This window comes from Bradysia coprophila, chromosome II (genome assembly GCF_014529535.1).
Source record: "Bradysia coprophila strain Holo2 chromosome II, BU_Bcop_v1, whole genome shotgun sequence".
NCBI classification, from domain to species: domain Eukaryota; kingdom Metazoa; phylum Arthropoda; class Insecta; order Diptera; family Sciaridae; genus Bradysia; species Bradysia coprophila.
Window position 1 is genome coordinate 10,853,574 of NC_050735.1, and position 11,990 is coordinate 10,865,563.

Sequence of the window (11,990 nt, forward strand, 5' to 3'; positions counted from 1 at the left end):
CAAGAAGTGTTGGCTTTGAGTAAAAATGATAAATGTTTGTTAGGATGAAGCCTACTGTGACAAAACTCAGAATTTGTTCCAATTTTAGTGAACTAATGCGTTTTCTCGTAGTAAGTTACACCACCACAAACATTTATTATTTTTACTCAAAGCCAACACATTTTAATACAAAACGATGGTCCCACTTGTTCCAAAAAGGCTGCAGATGGTAACTTATCATCAAAAATATATAATTTTTTCGCAAGGCTACAATTTAGCGTTGTGTCGATTCGTCTTAAAAAAGAAGGTGACTGTTAGGAGTCATTCAGAAAGTACGAATGTTTTTAAGGGTGGAGGATCGTGCGAGGGGGTAATGGTCCAAAATTCGTCATTTTTATTATGTGTAATTTATGAATGGTCCCACAGGACGACAGGACATCATAAAAGGAGAGTGTTATAAAATTCATCATTTTATTGTGTGAACTTTATGCACAGTCCCTTAGTACATCATGAGTCAATGTACACCCAAGGTTTTTTCAGAACTTTGAATGTACCGACAAGCTGCAGATTTAAAACTTAAAAAAAATTGGTTGCATTCTTTTCTGGATGTGACATCTCAATGTGTTGACTACACACAGAATTGTTATTGATTCTTCATGAATTACATGACTATAGATTCGCTAAAAACTAAATAGCCAAAATTAATGGTTCATTTAGTGCCTTACTACATTTCGAGTCATTGTCTTATGTTTACTGTGATTCAAATATCTTACACTTTATACAGATGACGTTAAATCTAGCTGAGATAAATAGCATAATCAAATCTCCTTAATTTTTGAATTAAACGCGCGAAATTGAATCACCTCAAAGCGTCAGTGGCTTCCAATTTCTTTCGAGCGCGATCCGCACCGGCGACCGCTGCACTGACAGATGAACAAACGAAAACAGATGGTTTTGGAAAACAGTAAACAGAGTACAGCACATTCATCACATTAGTTAAAGAACTGAATTTAATTGCACTGTAAAATGGAAAATTCGTTCGTTCGAATGGTCGATGAAATATCAAATTTGTCCAAAGCTGTGAAATATAAAGATTTCGACGCTAACGTACGCGGCAAATGGAATAACTACCTCAATGAGCTGACTAGTCTAGACTTCAATGTAATGAATGTAACAGATGTAGAGGTAAGTTGAACTGTTGGCTAATTCTTTTGTTGTTTTTTTAACTCTGTCTGTATCTGTAAAGAACTTAACTGTGAGCCGTAATCATCGTATGCTAACGGAATGACTCAATTCCTCAAATTCTCAACAAAAATTTAATTCCAAAATTCACTTCCAGCTGCCTAAAGAACTCATTCTGGCAATGACAACCATTCCACCGGAGGAAGACATGCTCATAGTTAAATCTAGTTTTATTCTAACGTCGATGGGTAAAAAGCAGAAAATAAAATTGAGCGAAACGGATGTGAAAGTCGCATTGGAATGGCTTCTGAATGCAATCCAAATAAATCTATGCGTAGGTTTATGTGACATTTTACGAGCCGTTGAAGTAATACTGAAGAGCATAGAGAGTGATAGTCCGCAGGTAAAACCGAATCCTTTGTAATAGGAACCAAATTTGTTATAACTAAACCGACTTCCAGATTGCTGATAGCTTGGTGGCAACCAATCGTGGCATTTTAATGATTCTATTAACGAATCCGGCTAAGCTGCAAGACAAATCATTGAGCTACGAGAATTGTTTGCCAAGTGAAATTCTGCTTTCAACAGTGTCATGTTTGAAAACGTTACTGAATTCACCGGTAAAGATCAATGAACCAGAACTGAATGCAATCATGACAGAGGTCCACAAGCTTATCTACAAAAATGGTGCTGGGAAATTCAGTGAATCCAATTACTGTGTCCTGATGGCGAGTGCACTAAATATTTGTCGACAAATATGCGTCAGAGATCGGGACATTTGTTTGAACTTCATCGGTGAAAATATGGGCGCAGCGAAAGCTTTTATGATGTTCGGACTATCGGATGTGGATCATTCCGTGCATCCGCAAAAAGTTAACGTTTCTCAGCAAACCGTAGAACCGGTTACGTTTAATGCGAACAAAGGTGGAAAGGTGCCGAAGGCACGCAAGCCGGGAACAATGTTCAAGGGAAGAAAAAAGGGCAACAAAACGAAAAACTTATCCGTGCCCGACGAGTCAAAAGACTTCAAACTTTCGGACAATGAGTTTAATGGTTACACAACCACCAGTGACTCTGATTCAGCAGATCCTAGTCGTCATAAGAAGTCCGTAGAAATTAAACTGCGATTGAATGCGTTATCACTGATTGGTGTTATTGGCAGACTAGTCGATACAAAATATTTATTCGGCTATTGGCACAGCCTGTTCCCCTCCGATATTGCTACGCCATCCACGGTCTCCCTGCTTAATGCGGCAGTTCGTGATCCGAGTCCTCGTTGTCGCATAGCCGCATTACAAGCTGCCACAATTATTCTGCACGGATCTAAACCATTTTTGTCACAAGCCGAACAAAACGACAAACCTCATCCATCGTACATTCCGTTTTCGGTTACATTGGGCGATATGATAGTATCGATGTACGCGAGTTTGAATCAATCACTGTCAACGGAGGGCTCGTTGCCAGTGTTGATACAGGTGCTGAAATGTCTGGCCAGCTTAGTGCAGGTACACAGTTCGGGATTGTAACAAATAATGTAATGGTGAAGTTGACGACGTTTTTCTACCGATTTCAGGCAACGCCGTTTAATCGAATGAATTGCCTCATTACCAAATTGATGGTGTTCTTACGTCGTTTGGTTTACCATAAAGGTATGTGTATGCTTCGGTGATTCAACGCTAAAATAGTCAAGTCGTTAACGTTCAGTAATTTCTAGATCCATCCATTCAAGTGAATGCTCTGATTGTCATTTCGTTGATCATCAGACACAATGAAATAACAAAGGAACTTTCCGATTGCATTGGAGCACCACACATAGCAAGCAAAAAACCGAAAGTGCAACAGGATGTACATGGTTCGAGAGTCGAGTGGTATGAAAATCTTTCTGTACCACATTAGAGTCGGTGTTTTCACCAATTATTTCCAGTGCCGAGATTGAGGATGAAGAAATTGAGGACTTTGATTTCCAAGAACAAACAACTGAAACTGAAGATTTGGTGATCGGTACCCAGTCAGTTGACATAAATGCGGTACCGAAAATATCTTGGCTGCTGCAAGTGGTGCTATCGAATTTAGGTGTGACATTGAACGATTCACCGGTAATAATTTTATTTCTTTGATCAAAATCACATTCTAATATTTTCCCGTTGGTCAAAAGCGTAATCCTGCTGGGCAGTCAGTGACAATGGTTCGAATTGAAAGTATGATCAGCAGAAATATTTACCACCGTTGCTGGTTCTGAATTCTCTTACTTTTTTTCCCAAATTCAAGGCCTTCAAATGATATCCACGATTGCCACCCATTTCGAATTGGTAAAACATTCTCTACAAGAAATAGCCGAAGCAATCAGCAACTCATTCGACAGTGACTGTCTAGAGATACGAATGCATGCGGTAAAATGCTTGGATGTTGTTGGCTACTGGATAAACATGCATTTGACCAATGAGCGTAAGATTGTACAAATTAAAATGAATTACTTCCACCCGATTCATGCACACTTTTTATTCCATCAATGCTATAGAGATGACGAATAGAAATGACATCGAACTGTGTCTATCGTTTTGGACGACCGTTATGCCGAAAGTGTTTGCTGTCATTCAGCTTAACAATGATGTGGCAGCATTGAAGTCGATTTGTTGTGATTCGCTTTCCAACATTGGTAGTTACATCTTTGAAAGATTGGAGGTACGGACGTGTACACCTTACCTTATCTAAATATCTAATTCGACCAACGATTTTAGCATAAGAAACAAATGGCTTTGATATCTCTACTATCTGGCTGTACATTCGATGAGGAGTTAATGGTGCAAGCGGCTGCAGTGCGTGCCTTAGCAGTTTATATCATGTTTCCGTCTTTACGGGAAAACGTGTTTTTCGTTGAAAACACATCGGACGCGGTGATACGCTCATTGCAACAAGATAACTTGGACATTCGAATAAAGGGTTCATGGGCGTTGGCTAACGTAAGTGATGCACTCGTTGCGAATGGCTCTGACACAAATGAGGAAATTGTATCGAATGACTTGCTGAAACGATTGTTCGATGTGTCCTTAATATGCAAAGACAATGACAAAGTACGTTGTAATGCTGTACGAGCCATTGGCAATTTGCTACGGTTGTTAACCTTGGACCACTTGAAATTGGAATGTTGGACCAATTTGGCATTACGTTCGGTGCAGGAGTTGAATCACAATATTTGCCATCGGGGTAATGCAAAATTGAATTGGAATGCCTGTCATGCTGTTGGTAATTTTATGAAAAATGCAGCGATGTTCAGTCCAAGTATCAACTTAGATTGGCAGGTGAGTTGATGATTCAGATGCCGAACCCAGGAGATTTTAAAAATTCAATTCGTTCAGGATGATGCTGTAAAAACGCTGTGTCAGGTTGTCGTTCGTAACGCAAACTTTAAGGTACGCATTAATGCAGCGTCTGCATTGGCAGTTCCAACGGATCAGATCTTTCTGCAAAGTCATTTTGCCTATATTTGGTCAACGCTTTTGGAAGCATTAGATCGATCCGATGAAATAACCGACTTCAACGAATACCAACACAGGGACCACCTTACGGAACAGGTGAACAAGCACAATTTTCAAAAGAAAATATTTTTCTCTAATCAATACGTTCATAGCTGTGCGTAACAATAGCCCACTACATTCAGATGGCGAAAATGGAGCAGCTCATCGCAATGGAAAAAGAAGTACTGCGATTTGACTCAACGAAACGGAATTGGTCGCGAGTAATCAACCGAATGATACCCGAGAAAGCCACACCATTAATTGCGGCCGCATTGAGATTAAAGAATTTGTTGACGGAAGCGGTAAGACCCGATCAAGTGAAAGCTCTAACTATACTAACGAGTACTTTCGAGTCAATACTGAATTGAAATGTTAAACTAACCCGAGATTTTATGAAATAAAAATTTTGTTTTTCACGATTATTTCGGAGCTTCTTACCTTACTTTCCACTTTGCGTGTCACTGCTCCGACGATCACGAAAAGATTCGGTTTTGAAATCTTCACTTCAATTTCTTTTAATGAATTTTCACCGGTCTTCACATCTTCAATGGATTTCTACAATCAAACGTGCACTCATTTCTTCTTCTTATTTTTACCCGATGCTAGCTGAGGAGGGGCACCAGAAAGAGCCGACAGCTCCTTCTTCAATTTCAATAATGCATCGACTTCCGGCTGCCAAACCGTTTTGTCTGCGGAACCCTTTAGCGTTCGAACTTTCTCTCCCTGTTTGGTGATCTGCTCTTCCAGCTCCTTAATTCGTTGCGTTGCATCGGCCGGGTTCACTTCGGCAGCGGCTGGTTTTTTCTCCGCTTCCACGAACGATTGAAGATCTTTTTTCAGTTTCAGCAACAAAGCGATTTCCGGATCCAAAACTGGTTTTTCCGTTTTGTTCGCCTTCAACAATCGCACCTTCTCGCCCTGCGCTTGAATCGCTTTCTCGATGTCTGCAGCACTCTTAAATTGTTGTTGAGGAATTGCGTTCGGTGTTGCTGCTTCTTGCTGACCTCCGTACTTTTGTTTTAACTCCTCCAGTCGAGCAGCTTCAATCTTCGCGAATAGTGGACTCGGTTTACCAATTTTATGACCGGCTTCCAAGTATTGTACCATGAACGGTTGTCTGAAAACATGTTAATTGATTGTTTGCAGTTCTTTTCTAGACTAAAAATCAACTATTACTCTGTATCGACTATCCTCTGAGTGGTATTCAACTGTTGGAAGATCGTTCGCGATGTCTGTGGCATGAATGGGAACAGTAGAGATGCCAACAAGTCTGCAAAGAAAAATCTGGCTCGTTACATAAACAGCACAAAAGGCAATTCGTTCTTCTACTCACAAACTAAATTACACGTAAGCGCTATAACTGTAGCTGCTCTAGCCTTCTCATCGTCCGATCCTTTCAACAGCACCCAAGACTGTTGCGTCTGCATAAATTGGTTACCGTGACGAGATATTGACAGAATATGTCTTAAACCATCACGGAATTTGGCTCGTTCCATGGAATGAACATAGCCCTTAATTTCTCGATTGACCAATGCCAACAAAATCAAATCGTCCTCCTTCAACGCGATTGGCGGAATGGTTGCGTTGAAGCTTTTCTCGCAAAAGACCAGCGATCGATTTATGAAATTTCCCAAATTGTTCAACAGCTCGGAATTGTTTCTCGTCACGAGATCCACCCAACTGAAATTGGAATCCTGTCCTTCTGGCCGGGCGGAAGCCAAGTAGAAGCGCCACACATCAGCTGGGATACCGGTGTCCTGGGCATCGTTGCCAAATACACCAACACCACGACTCTTGCTGAATTTACCGCCCTCGTAGTTTAAGTACTCTGTTGCCATTATATGTGATACTGTGGTGTAGCCCTTGTTAATACCCAACAAGGTCGACGGGAACATAACCGAATGGAATGGAACGTTATCCTTTCCAATAAATTGGAAATATTCGACGTTCATGTTTTTGTCTTTGGGCTGCCACCACTGTCGCCACTCATTCGTGTATTTATTCGTTATCGACATGTATCCAATGGGAGCATCGAACCATACATAAAACACTTTGGACTCGAATCCTTTGTATGGAACCGGAATGCCCCATTTCAAATCTCTGGTTATGCAACGTGATTTTAGACCTTCCTTCAGCCAGGACCTAGTAATCATCCGCGCGTTATTCGACCACTGATCTTCGACACCAGTCAGCCAGCTTCGCAGTTTCGGTTCAATCTGTGGTCAACGAGATAACAGACATTATTGGATGTGTTCTCATCACTTTTCGTTTGTCATTTTAACAAACCAATGGCAAATTGATGAAGAACTGATTCGATTGACGAATAACTGGCGCTGAACTGCAGATCTTACACCTTGGACGGACTAATTCGATTGCATTGACTAGCTTACCGCATCCGTCACACTGGTCACCGCGTGCGTCTTCATAGCCGCAACCTAAGTGAGGACATGTACCTTCCACAAATCTATCGGCCAGAAATCGATCACAATTTGTGCAGAGTAATTGATCGACAGATTGCGTCTCCATGAATCCAGCGTTCAGCAGTTCCAGAAACAATTCCTGCGTGATCCTGTATTACAAGACATTGAGCGGTTGACATCTTTTCGTGATCGTGCAACTTACTTAGTTTGTTCCGGTGTGGATGTTCTACCAAAATAATCGAATCCGATGCCAAACCAGCGGTAAATGCCGTTGTGAATCTCAAAGTATTTGTCACAGATTTGCTGTGGAGTCATGTTCTCAGCCAATGCTTTTGTCTCGGTAGCTGTGCCATATTCGTCGGTGCCGCAAAGATACAACGTATTGTATCCTGCTATGCGGGAGTACCTATACATTTTCATCGGAACATTAGTTTTGTCGGTTGCAATCGAAAATATTCTCGTAAAAGTCACCTGGCAAAAATATCCCCAGACAGAACCGACCCGATTATGTTACCCAAATGGGGAATGTTGTTCACGTATGGCAGGGCGGACGTTATCAACACGTTCCGTTTCCCAGCAACCGGCAATCTACGAAAACAATATTTTCAATACCAAAGTCACGACGTCAACCACTACCTCTGCCTTACACCGTCCTAGCTTCCTTGATGTCCACCGGTTTGTTGTAAATGAATTTCTCCCTCGCTTGATCAATTTCATCCGCTGACACCGTCTCGGCAATCTGATTCGGCAAATCAGCTAACAGATGTGGCTCGTCGCCGACCTGCTGGCCCAAAATAATATGATGCAATCCACCGAATTTGTTGGCTTGTTCCAGCGACGAAAAATGCAAATCCGTAAGAGGTAAGATCTTCAATGCTTCGACCACCTCCGGTAATTCGGCAATTTTCTTGTACCAAATCAGTAAACTATCGATGTCATGGGCACCTTTTAATGTACCATCTGGTGCTATCAATGACCATACAGCTACATCAGCACAAGTTATTTTCGCGCCAGTCAAATATAAACTTTTGCTGAGCGTGTCGTTCAGCGATTTCACCAATTGATTTAAAATTGGACGTGCATTCGGATCGGCTCGATGTCCTCCGGCCAAATTATGGGCTAGAACTGGTGCTAGACGAGTTGTTGACCATTCCAGCCACTCATCCAATGCACCAACATTGTCCTGAGTGGGAAATAAATATTTGACGGCAGCATTGCTAGAGAAGATTTCGGTTCCGCAGTCGAGTTTTAAAATCGGCAAATGTTGCACATCGGTTGTAGATGTGGCTAGATTTGAAAGCGATTTTTATTGTCAACATAAGAATTGCATTATGCCACACCAACAATTTCACACTCACTGCTAATATTTTTCTGCTCCACAATAACCTCTTTCTTGGCCAATTTTGCGGAAATCAATAACTTCAATCCAAATGGATTCCCCTTGTTTGTATAAATGATCATGTTTTTGCCACTAAATTCTGTTGATGCTGACTTTAATGATACAATTTGATTAATAAATAGAGCCGATGAAACTGTCACGTTTAAAGGAAATTATTTGCCGCGTGTGATCAATTTCATCAGAAAAATTGAGTTTGACTGACTGATGTAAAATTTATAGTGCATAGAGTGGGGATGTATTTTCGTTTAGCCGGTACATTACCTGTGTGTAAATGTCATCGAGCTGTCATTCTTGGAATGGCTAAAATCAACGATTGAGAGTTTTTAGTTTTTTTTACTTTTTATATCGACCACCGTCGGATTTTATACTCATTGTTTACAACAGCACGAAACTGAAGATCTTCGATCGTCCGAAGTTTCATTCATACTCTTTAAAAATCAATTCCAAAGTGAGCTTCTTAAACGTTTGTTAGATCTACGTTCCTAGGACTTTAGTTATGAGGTTATCACTTTCATGAGTGAGGCTCAATGTTCAAGTTTCTTATTTAACATCATCATATCATAAAGTTATGCTTAGGTGGCGCTGTCGATCAAAGGAAACCACAAAAATATATGGGAAAGACCAAGGTTGTCAGAATCTGCAGAGATTCCGGTCAGAATCTGCAGAGATTCCGGTCAGAATCTGCAGAGATTCCGGTCAGAATCTGCAGAGATTCCGGTCAGAATCTGCAGAGATTCCGGTCAGAATCTGCAGAGATTCCGGTCAGAATCTGCAGAGATTCCGGTCAGAATCTGCAGAGATTCCGGTCAGAATCTGCAGTGATTCCGGTCAGAATCTGCAGAGATTCCGGTCAGAATCTGCAGAGATTCCGGTCAGAATCTGCAGAGATTCCGGGCCGAATCTGTAGAGATTCCGGTCAGAATCGGCTGAAATTCCACTCAGCTAATTGTGCAGGATGCTAATGATAACCCTGTGGAATGTTAATTATATTTCCTAGGAACGCTAATTATCTTTGTGGTTATAGTACCGACTTTATCATTTCAAAATGAAAATTATCATTTCGGTTATTATACCTTCATGTACTCTTTCGCATTTTAAGAATTATCATTGTCGTACACACTCGTAAATATAGTGTGGAGGTAATGCCATTCAGTTGCACAGCCTAGCACATAAGTTCGATGCCAATATCTTTTTTTTAATTGTTGACCTCTATTTACTTATATTTCACCAAATATTTTCACTATCTCACAACAGATGTCCCAGCTTTCTATTCCAGTTTTTGCTTTTAACAAACGGATAAGATGGCGTTTGTATCGAACTTTCGTGCCACAGCACTTCTGATTCGGTCAGATATGGCATTACCTCCACACTATATTAACCTTGGGAAAGACCAAGGCTGTAAAGTGTACAGCCCTGGAAATACTCGCAATCCTGCTGAAATAATGACAGCGCCACCTTGACAACTCTCGAGTGTAACTCTATGTCTCATATCATTAAAAAATCAATGTCATCGCATAAATAGCATTTATGAATATAAGAAATGCGGTTTCGGATGTTTTTATGATATAACACTACAGGCTGAAGTTAGGAAAAGGTATTGTATTATCCATTACACCCTTTACTATTGATAGTCCGATAAATCTTCTTTTTGTTTGTATCGAGGGCATAAGTATAATAGAACTGCTCGATGTATTGTAACAAAACTAAATAACCAATCTCTTCCTTGCCAAAACAAAAATCGAACAAAATAAGTCATCATGTGGAAGGAATAGATTTTGAAAATTGTTATCGTCACTACCGCAAAAATCAGGGATGGCACTGCCTTCGAGTCGGTCTTTTGAGATACGAAATTTAAAAATCAAAACCATTTGTTAGGAAAATAAATTTTCGATCACATTGTCCATGAAAATATTGTTCGGTGAAGCGACAGAAGTGACCGATTTTCCGACAGCGTCAATCATTGAGAGTCCTGTGAAATAGTGCTCAAATCCACAATCTATTTCGACGCCAGCCTACAATATCCAAAGTAAGTTTACTCTGCTTCATATATTGGGGGCTTCGGTTTTTCGATTTACACACATTCACAAACACATGCGTATCTCATACAAGCACATCGATCAGACATTTGTTCCATTGTGAATTACTCGAACGTATTGCGAAGAAGAGACAAATTGTCAGAAAAAAATTCCAATTTTTTGTTCAATTTCTTGCAAGAAATCAATAAATTTCAACAATGTTGTTCGGTCAAAGCGTAAAATTAATGGGACGCCAGTTGATGCAAAATACTGTGCGTAACGGATCCCATGGAGGTGTTCCCGGAGAGGTAAGAGTTATGGGTTTTTGATGCAGTTATGTAATTTTAACCTTAAAGACTGACTGATAATTCAGTGACAGAACACGGTACCACTTGATATTATAAATTGGCTGACCATTTTTCCAACACCCAATGCTCCCCAGTCACAAACCGGATCGTATTCCACGTTTTCGGTCTCGATTTTCATTATTTTGAAGTCCACAGATTTTGCTCTGTTTTGGTCAGCCATTTTTCGATTCCAGGCCTGACATCTCCTATTCAATTTTATTGACTTCACATTTGAAAAGTTTTGTTTCAAAACTCTGATTTAGGCAAAATGCTGCTTAGATTGTCATGGAATAATCAAACAAGCTAACGACGCTGGTTAATAATGACCATACGTCGAAATAGACCGTGTAGATCTCAGGAGGTTGCCTGCACCAAAATATTGTTAACATTTGAGAGAAAATCGTGAAATGGAGGGTTTAGAGTATCCAGAAATCCCATGCATTCAAAGAAACCGGATATTTCAATCAATCTTGACTATTCCAAATGACTGTCTTTAGATACGCTTAATCAGATGACGCGTTAAAGTTAAACGTTTTCAACCGACAACTTTTGTGTAAGGCTATCCACTTCATTTGGGTAAAAACGGGCTCGTCATCTAACTCTTCTATTTAATGTGTTTTATGAAAAGTCTGGCTCGGTCGTTATCCTAGACTGAAAATCGAAATAATTTTTGGAATTTAATTGTGATAAGAATCTCTTGAATGTGCCTCCACAGCTGTCGCGTCCTAATTTTGAAAACTAGCATTAACAAATCTGTTCGATTTGACAGATTGAATTCTCAAATTTTTCCCATTTCCTTTTCAGAATCTCCCGTTCCAGATCCAAAACAGATACCGATTAACTGCATTGTTCATTCTGTTCTTTGGAAGTGGAATCGCCGCCCCCTTCATGATTGTCAGACATCAACTGCTTAAGAAGTAAATTAGTCTAGGTAAGAGCATCATTCGGACGTCGTTGTTATCGATTGGATATCTAAGAAAATGAATTTTCTTTTTGCTTCAGATTGTTCAGAACTATTCATCATTCTTAGCAATTGCCGTTAGTAAAGGATGAACTCCCGCACCATCTTGGAAATATTTAATGTAACACGATTGCGTGTAATACAAAAATAGAAATTTAAATCGAAAATCGTT

The 11,990-nt window shown here is 40.2% G+C and overlaps 3 protein-coding genes across 3 annotated transcripts; 2 read left to right on the top strand and 1 right to left on the bottom strand.

Annotated features, from left to right (window-relative positions):
• The first annotated feature begins 905 nt into the window (after window positions 1–905).
• Window positions 906–5,096, top strand: LOC119072503 (HEAT repeat-containing protein 6). Its single transcript, XM_037177747.1, has 12 exons — window positions 906–1,164; window positions 1,319–1,564; window positions 1,623–2,666; window positions 2,735–2,810; window positions 2,876–3,029; window positions 3,086–3,257; window positions 3,317–3,359; window positions 3,430–3,606; window positions 3,680–3,843; window positions 3,900–4,460; window positions 4,518–4,733; window positions 4,790–5,096. Exons 1-12 carry the CDS (start codon window positions 1,006–1,008, stop codon window positions 5,042–5,044), a joined length of 3,267 nt encoding a protein of 1,088 aa, XP_037033642.1. The 5' UTR covers window positions 906–1,005; the 3' UTR covers window positions 5,045–5,096.
• A 69-nt stretch (window positions 5,097–5,165) lies between these two features.
• On the bottom strand, window positions 5,166–8,719 carry LOC119072513 (methionine--tRNA ligase, cytoplasmic). Its single transcript, XM_037177759.1, has 8 exons — window positions 8,455–8,719; window positions 7,744–8,383; window positions 7,568–7,684; window positions 7,299–7,502; window positions 6,963–7,245; window positions 6,010–6,892; window positions 5,853–5,946; window positions 5,166–5,793 (listed from the first exon to the last, which is right to left on the bottom strand). Exons 1-8 carry the CDS (start codon window positions 8,555–8,557, stop codon window positions 5,250–5,252), a joined length of 2,868 nt encoding a protein of 955 aa, XP_037033654.1. The 5' UTR covers window positions 8,558–8,719; the 3' UTR covers window positions 5,166–5,249.
• A 1,888-nt stretch (window positions 8,720–10,607) lies between these two features.
• LOC119072600 (cytochrome c oxidase subunit 7C, mitochondrial-like) lies at window positions 10,608–11,978 on the top strand. Its single transcript, XM_037177858.1, has 3 exons — window positions 10,608–10,818; window positions 11,662–11,788; window positions 11,860–11,978. Exons 1-2 carry the CDS (start codon window positions 10,729–10,731, stop codon window positions 11,776–11,778), a joined length of 207 nt encoding a protein of 68 aa, XP_037033753.1. The 5' UTR covers window positions 10,608–10,728; the 3' UTR covers window positions 11,779–11,788; window positions 11,860–11,978.
• Window positions 11,979–11,990: the final 12 nt, after the last annotated feature.